Genomic DNA, 8,259 nt, shown 5'->3' on the forward strand with positions numbered 1-8,259 from the left:
TCCAGCCACATTCTTCTCATTCTCTAAGCTCCAGCTCTGTCACAGAAACCAAGTCACAACACACCTGGAGATTTGTCTCTCTCTCTCCCTCTCTCTCCTTTTTTAATCAGCTGTATTTTAAGTAGTTTTGAAATACATTTTTCTCCAAAATGTTGTTTTTCCTGTATATTATTCAATCACAATGATATTTGGCTGGTCCTTCCTCTGATGCACGCCCAGTCCTGATGTTGACACAGTGGAAAAGTCCGCTCAGGCTGAGAAGGGCCAGACTGCAACAGGGAGAAGGTGTAAAAAATACAAAAGACCAGGCCGGGATGCTTTCAGCTGCAGCCCTGCAGCCAACCACTCTGCGATCGGCAGGCTGGCAGGGCGCGTAGGGGTGCTGGTCACGATGGAGTCTGGTGCCCGGAGCTGAGAGCAGGCCTGGGCTCGGCACGCAGGAGGGCTCGGACAAGCCCGGGGGCCTCGCAGTGAAGCAGGGCAGCTCCACGCAGCAGCCTCCGGAGGGCTTACCCTGTCCTTTTCCTCAAAATCATGCATAACGTCTCGTTGAGCTGAAACGTCCATTTATTTAACAGCAGTAATAATTTAAAATTATAAAAACCCTTTCAGTGTTGAGTATCAGAAGGGGGAGGTTATAAAGAAAAATAAAGGGGACTTGAGACGGGCAGGGAAGGGTCACGGGGTCTGTCTTGAGTTCATTTTTTCAGTGAGCGCTATCGGCCCTCCCCAGCTGGAGGTCAGGGAGGGAGGCAGCATCGCTACGCTTCCGTTTGAAAGGCTTCAACCTCCAAAGCAGAAGAGAGAGCATCCAGGGGGGGAGGAGGAGCAAAAGAGATAAAGAAAGGAATCTCAAATTCACAACCATACAAACAACCTTTCTGCTCGGAACCACAGCCACTAGCCCAGCACCTCGGGTTCCCCACCCGCGGGGCGCAGCGGCCTCTCACTGCAATAGTTACAAGTCCACGTGGCAAACGGGTGTTTTTATTAATACAGAGCTCTTTCCCCCCCATCACAGAACCTGAGGCTTCTCGTCTCTGAAGGACCCAGAGTCTCTGTGTCTTCAGAACTCAAGAGGGAATTCTGGGGGCTCTGCTCCCCCCTCACTACCCTCCCCTCACCCTGCTCTGGAAGCCCCTTTCCTTGGCTGGGGAGGGGGGAGGACAATGGAGAGGGCCCCAGGGATAGAGGGTTGGATTAAGATTCAGGAGTTGTTCGATGAGTTTTCGTTACTTGGTGAGCTGGAGGAAGAGGAGGAGGAGGATGATGAGAAGTTCATCCCCGTGAGTCCTGGGGGGTTTGTGGCAGTGTTTTGTCCACTTAAGCTTTTCCGGCACACGGGACACGTGTCATGCTTTGGAGAGCAGACAAAAACAAAACAAGAAATACGGGAAACAGGATTAGAAACACGATACAGGAGCAGCACTCGAGGAAAAGGCTAGAATGACGCTCCTTCCTCAGATCAAAGGCTGCTCGCGCTCAGGCCTCATCACAGGGGTGCTAAAATATTTACCGAGGAGAACGGTACCCCCAGAAAGAACACCCAAGTGCTACAAACCCCACGTCCCCCCCCACGACGGCACCAACCTGTTCCAGCCAAGGGACTATACAGCTGTTGTGGAAGAGGTGATTGCAAGGTAACTGTCGGACATTTTCACCGACCGTGTAGTCTTCTTTACACACAGGACACTCTAACCCAGAGTCTGTGTTGGAAAGGGAAAGCAGAACACAGCCAAGCAATAAGGGAGGGAACGACCCTTGAAGCACCTGACCCAGGATCCCCTCACCTCCTCCCTTCCCCCCACCACCGCTCCACCCCTGTGGAGGGGAAAGCTTGCTGCTCTGCAGTTCCTACCGCCATCGCTCCACCTCCCGCTGCCCTGGCTTCGCTTCATTGTTCCCTTCCCCTCTGCTTTTTCATCTCTATCCACACAGAACTTTTCAGAACAGTTTGCTCCCAGGGCAAATCCAACCAGGCTATGCTGCTCTTTTTTTATAGAGTATAACAGAGCCATACTTCAGCTCTCTCCCCCACTTTGAAATGCTTTGGGCCTTGAAGGCACTAGCAGACAAAAATTAACCCCAAGAAAACGCTAAACGGAACTTTCATGGAGTTCTTTGTGGACGATTCCCTGGAGGAGCTCTACATACCTACGTGTTCCTGTGCGATCTGTATGGTGGGGAGGGCCTGGATCTTTTCTTTGTCTGCTGGCGGCGGTCCAGTGTTTTCAAACTGATTTAGTAACTGAAAAAACAATAGGCCGCAGAAGGCAGACGTGAGCCCAGCAGCACGCAGAATCTGTTCATTTACTGAACCAGGGCCCTTGAACCCTGTGGCGCCTGCGCTGTGGGCCTTGCCTCCTGTTTCTGCACCCTCGGTGGTTTGCCCCCTGCAGCAATCAGCTGCTGGCAATTTTTCAGCGCTGCACGAGAGGTGGGAGACACCAGTACGATGCCAACTTTACCTGTGTAATGATCGCATCCAAGCCGTTGGCACCCCAGGCGTAGTCCATCGGATTTGAATGCAAGACTCCCCTTTAAGAATAAGGACAAGAACTAAATTTGTCTGGGAGTACCAACAAGAACGCCCTCAGAAAGAGCAGTTACAGCTTCCAACTCACCAAGGACCTAGTCCTAGGTTTGGTATTGTTGTAGGTGCAATAATTCCATTGACCAGCTGCTGGATAATTCTGAAAGACAAGAAAACCAGGATTATGTCAGAATTGGCGTCTACTAACTCCCAGCCCAGAAACAGGACAAGGAAGGAGTGGCCAAACACTGTCACATCAGAGGGAAAAGGAAAAACACCCCGTGGCAATTGCATGCCATGAAGTGATTATTCATTGGTAAAGTCGCGTTTCAATATTTTATTTGTAAGGGGGTAATTTCTGACAGCAATGGCAAGCGGCTCTGCAGGATGCAGTTAAAGATTAACACCAGTCATGCTGCCCAGTGTTCTCTCTCATTTCCCCTCACGCCGAGGACAACGTTTCAGTAATACCTGGTAATGACCAGGCAATGCTTTCTCACTGCAGGTTTAACGGCTGAAACTCCCAGCTGCTCTGCAGCCCATGCCACTGTGCTCAGGTGAAATGGCCCCCATAAACCTGGGCAAGAGCTTGCCAACAGCCGCAGACCCAGCTGAATCCAGTAGCCCAAGTTCATAGGGGCACCATAGCTGGGCACCTACAGAACCGTGCTGTGCTCAGGAGCACTCTTTAGGAGACTGTTCCTCAAACCAATGGGAGTGCAGGACAGGCTGATTTTCAGCTAACTCTCATCGGTGAAAAATAACAGGAACCTGGCAGATGTTCTCACCCTTCTAGCGTGGGAACTCCCTCGTGCCTGCCAGCGGCACGGCGTGTGGCGAGACGGGCTCGGGGCTGCCGCGCACCGTATCGATGCCGAGACTGATGCTCTCGCTCCCTCCGGTTCTCGGAATCCCTGTTGTCTTCTGACTGCACATTGGACCCGAACGGAAACTCAAAGCTGTCGTCAAAAATCCCGAAGGCAAATTGGCCATAGCCCTGCGGCAAGGTGAATAAGTGCTGATCCACGTTCTGGGAGGGAGAGAATTCAGGGAACAGATTGTAACGAGGAGGGAGACAGCTCTTCGCTGTCACGCCTGGTATTCCACCAGCCTCCCGACAAAGTCTAGTCTCTTCAGGTCCCCAGCAACCCGCAGGCCGTGGCTGACACCAGTGGGTCAGTGAGCTCTCAGGGGCAGCTTAGTGAGGAACAAACACAGACTGAAACTGCATGTGAAGGCAAGAAATAACTACAGCTTCCCAGGTTTCTCCTCAGCTGCTGCACTCACTGCTGCCTTTCAGGCTGAGGCTACTGCATAGCAACACACCCAGACAGCTCACTAAATCCCAGCTTAGCCCCCTCGCAACAAGAACCAGCTACGAGCGATGGTCCTATTAAAAACAAGCAGTAAAAATACAACATGCAGAGATTTCGGGAGCTGCATGTGGAGGGTATTAATACCTCCTTTCCTAAATTATGTCATAACCCGGGGAACATTTAAACAATGTACTAATGGAAAAATACCTCAATTCAGTGGCAAAACAGAAAGCGTTGGAAGAGACAGAGAGGACTTTCTCACCTCAAAGGGATGCCTGCTCTGATCACCGGTTGACGTAGAGGAGCTGGTCTCATTGTCAGCATTCCTGTGAAGAACGAAGAGCACTGGTGAGCATCAGAAGGGGGCCACGAAAAGATCTTCCCAGCAGAGGGGAGCGAGGGACAAGGGTTTGACAGGAAAAGCAGGCACCACGGCTGCACAGTGACGGCACACAGGAAGCAACCGACTCATTTTTGTGCCGAGCCAGAGCCCAAGGAGACCTCAGAGGTCTGCTCACCTTCCCTTCCGCCACGGGGCAGGGTCAGCTCTGCACAGACATGGGTCTGCCCTCAGCTGCTGTTTTTCTAGTTGTTCATATCAATTTTCATTTTTCCCTCCCTGCAACCTTCATTTTCCCACATCTTCACCCATCTCTCTTTAGATTCTGGCTTCATGAAGCTACAGAGGAGTGACTGAACCACATCAAGCAAGGATTCCCTGCACAATCCACCTCAAACAAGTCAGCTAATCCTCCAGAGCGCCAGAAAGAGAAGACTTAAGGTACAAACCCTGATCACTAGGACCCAAACGCGCTTAAGTCTAATCTTGAATCAAAGGAACTTCTCTATTGCAGAGGCATGTGACCAAATGGGACAGATTATTAGGAAAACTCTTAGTGCTGTTAGGCTTCTGCTTTTAGAGAGCTGCGGTAACGCTCAGCATCCAGGTCCATGCTTTTGACATTCCTGGTAATGAAAAACTGAGGTTCAGCGGCAATGCGACCCTCCCAAGGTCACAGAAAAATCACCAATACAGTTCAGATTAGCCAGGATTGATTTTCAGCCTTAAGGTTGGTGCAGTCGGAGCAAACGTCACCTTGTCCGTAGAGAAACCCCAGTCTGTGAAGACAACCCCTCTCAGCAGGCAGCGACAGGCAGCTGGCACCCCCCCATGCAGCTCAGCATGCACTTGCTCCCAATGCCTGCCAGCACGCTGCCAGTCACAGCCAAGGTCTGGCAAACGTGTCTGAAACATTTTAAGACATTTCTCCTCCTCTTGCCCACTCTGACACTGCCAGAGAGCAGCCCCACTACTGAGTCAGCAGCAAAGCACGTGAACACAGATGTCAGCTGCTCCAGTGCAGAGTCCAAAGTCTTACTCAAAATGTTTCGTGTTCATACTCCAAACAAAGTTATTAAACGATACACTGAGGCACAGATACCCCCTCCATTCCGCAGGTCCCTCTCTCACGGGGTTGTCTCTACCCTGATGACTCAAACCAGTTCAGAGCTACACAAGCCGTGGGGAAAGCCTCTCTACCACGTTTGTGTTTGTTTTAAACCAGCCCATTCCTCCCCCACCCTCTACCAGCAGCGTACGCTGCTCAGCATTCCCATGGCTGATTTACCTGTATATGCAAACTGTGCACGCTCTACCCATAGTGAGGGAAGATGAGCCAAATATTGGGCAGAAGTAGTAAAAATTGTGTATTTAGCATCCAACATTGCCTTTCAACTAGGAAAAGAGGAAAGCGGACTGAGTTCATTCCAGCAACAGCCTTTGGGGCAGCACATTACCTTGGCTCTTCGGGAAGTTCTTCAATAAAACCAGATTCACACCGTGGGCAGATATAGTCCTAGAGGGGAAGAAATCTGAATGAGAAAAGAAAGCAGCACACAAAAGCTGCAAAGAGCACCTTTGCTGTGACAGGGTGGATGGGACATCGTCGGCCCATCGTCCCAAACGCATGCCACCATTACGGAGCCAAAGAGACCCCAGACCATTGACATTTGCCTTCACCAGATCAGCGAGGCAAATTGTTAAGCTTGAGCCTGTCTGGAACTTGACTTTAAAAAAGATTTGGATAACACTCACTAATCCCCAGGATAGACAAAGCATGAGTACACATCCGATGTAGTTCTGGGTGAAGTGAAAGCAAAACCACCAGCTTTCCCAGAAGAGCGGCACTGAAACACCAGTTTTTAAATAGCTGTGTGTTTTGGCGGCCTTTCCCCGCCCCCCTCAAGGGGCCAAACGGTCCGAATGAAAGAAACAAGGAGGGAACCGCATCAGGGGCGAATCACAGCGTGTCGCTTAGGAAGGGCTGAATGGAAAGCTGTTACCAGCGTAGTCTGGGGTTCACACCACGCAGGGGTCAAGGAGACACAAGAGGGTCATTCTGCAACACACAATGCCAGAATTCTACACTCCCACGCCCAACGCTCGTCACGGAAAGCTGCTGCCACCCCTGCAGCCTTGTGCACTGGAGACTGAACATGCTGGAAAAAACAGCCCGTGCGCGCAGAAGCAGGAGTTTGTGGCAGTCGCTTTTCCTCACAATTCCTGGTGTCCGTGGAGAATTTACACACCGCAGCCGTACTCTCCTAGTGAGCAGCAGTCCCGAAGGCTTGGAAACCTGAAAGGGTTCACTTCGCTTCTCAGAGCTTGAGAAGTAGCAGCACCATGCAGCCCTGCCGAGTCAGAAGAGGAAGTGACCGAACCCCGACCACGGCTGAGGCGGAACAGCCACCGAGGGCAAACGCAACCGCTCAAAACCCCGCGCTGGCAAAGTCAGGCTCAGCATGGAAGAAATTTAAGAGCTTCTAAAAATAATGCTACTTCCCTTTACTACTGCTGCGTTCGAATTGGCACAGGCCCTTAAACAAAGTCAATGGATTCCCCAAAAGAGGAGAGGATGCCAGCCACGTGGGTTTGCTCCGATAAGACATCTGGGATTGCTCCTCCAGCCACCGCAGAAAAACTCGATAAGGCCCAAGCACAAGGCGGCAACGCCAGCGATCCACCAAACGCTGCCTCTGCCTGCCCAGCAAGATAAGGAAGCAGCAAGCACCAAGACCCAGGAACAGACTCCGAGAAGCTGCTGCTCCCTCTCCTGCGCAGGACTCTCTAGATTCGTGATTGTGAAACAACTGGGTCTACGCAATTTACACAACGCTTGATTTCAAGATCATTTCTACACCATCCAAATTCTTCTCAAAGCTGCTCCTGGTGCACGGGAGTCCCGTGCCAAACACAGGAAATCAGATCAATTGCCTCTGCCTCTGAAACATCCCCTTACTGTTTAACCTCCCACCAGTACCACTGGGGTAAATTATTACAGTAGCCGCACTCCAGCAGTGAGCAACTTACTCCTCTCAACTCTCTTATTTAAGGGCAGGGTTTTTTTCCTGCGTGCTTACAGACAGCTCTGAACGCAGGGATCAGCAAATTCCTCTGCAGCTGGAACAGCACAAATGTCAAAGTTTGTTGTTTCTCAGGCTGCCTGAATCTCTCCTTTTGCAGCAAATGCTACGGCACCTCCAGTAGCTCAGTCTGCAAACAGTAAGTGAAACCAAATGAACTTGGACCCCCAAACAAGCTCATTAACCAGCACTTAACTAGACCTGAATCAACAGAAGCAGTTACCCACTCCCTGCCACAGTTCGGTGCATTCACTGCCAGATGTGCTCTGCTGGCGCAGGCCCAACACGGGGTGTTTAAACAAAAATAAACAACCGATATTTCTAGGTTACAACCTTCGGCTCCCGAGCCACTTTCTCCAGCCCGTCTGTGTATTTAGCAGGAGAATTATCAAGAGCTTTGTCCTCACGCTTAAATACAAGCCGTGAGATTTACCAGCAGGGCCTACCCTCGCCTAACCAGTAAGACCGACGGAGAGGGCAAGAGGACAAACGGCACGTCACAAAACCAAACTGGTGGCACAGTCTAATCAACCGTGGCAAAGAGACACCTTTGCTCACGACCTGGTGACTTTCAAAACTCAATAAACGTTATCAAAACGCAATGCCTCGTTCTGACCAGACACTGGGAAAAGTTTCTGGCCAAATACAGAGACGGGCAGGGTCCTCCCAATCACGTTTAACGTCTCGCAACATTTGGCCGGTGATCAAGAGAAAATCCCGCCGTGGCCCACCAGGATCTTTTGGCCTGTTCCTTTCCAAGGGGCAGCTCTCTGTCCCTCCCCACCCCAGGAGAAGATGAGTCCTCACAAGCAGGGGCTTCGCTCGGTGGTCACAGCGCATCGGCTCACGCGCTGCTGCCTCAGCGAGCGGCCGCGCTGCGCACCTATCGTTAGCGCACTTGCCCACGTCCGAGGTTATTCCCACCCGTGAAGCTTTTCTCCCGCTCGTTTAAATCCTACCGAAAAGAGACAAAAAAAAAAACCACAC

At 51.2% G+C, this 8,259-nt stretch overlaps 1 protein-coding gene across 1 annotated transcript; it reads right to left on the reverse strand.

Annotated features, from left to right (window-relative positions):
• Positions 1-97: 97 nt before the first annotated feature.
• On the reverse strand, positions 98-8,133 carry RNF126 (ring finger protein 126). The gene is made up of 9 exons (XM_035892288.1): positions 8,080-8,133; positions 5,647-5,705; positions 4,112-4,175; positions 3,322-3,563; positions 2,625-2,693; positions 2,469-2,538; positions 2,155-2,248; positions 1,591-1,706; positions 98-1,357 (listed from the first exon to the last, which is right to left on the reverse strand). Exons 1-9 carry the CDS (start codon positions 8,110-8,112, stop codon positions 1,208-1,210), a joined length of 897 nt encoding a protein of 298 aa, XP_035748181.1. The 5' UTR covers positions 8,113-8,133; the 3' UTR covers positions 98-1,207.
• Positions 8,134-8,259: the final 126 nt, after the last annotated feature.

The sequence above is a fragment of the Egretta garzetta genome, unplaced genomic scaffold, assembly GCF_000687185.1.
Source record: "Egretta garzetta isolate BGI_Z169 unplaced genomic scaffold, ASM68718v1 scaffold4, whole genome shotgun sequence".
Classification (NCBI taxonomy): Eukaryota; Metazoa; Chordata; class Aves; order Pelecaniformes; family Ardeidae; genus Egretta; species Egretta garzetta.

Bases quoted from the DNA above. Each gene is read 5' to 3' on its own strand.
- RNF126 (XM_035892288.1), bottom strand. From the start codon at position 8,112: ATGCGCTGTGACCACCGAGCGAAGCCCCTGCTT. The intron at 3,564-4,111 runs GTGAGAAAGTCC...TCTCCCTCCCAG, and splicing joins AGAGCAGGCATCCCTTTGAG to AACGTGGATCAGCACTTATT. The intron at 2,539-2,624 runs GTGAGTTGGAAG...TTATTCTTAAAG, and splicing joins AACCTAGGACTAGGTCCTTG to GGGAGTCTTGCATTCAAATC.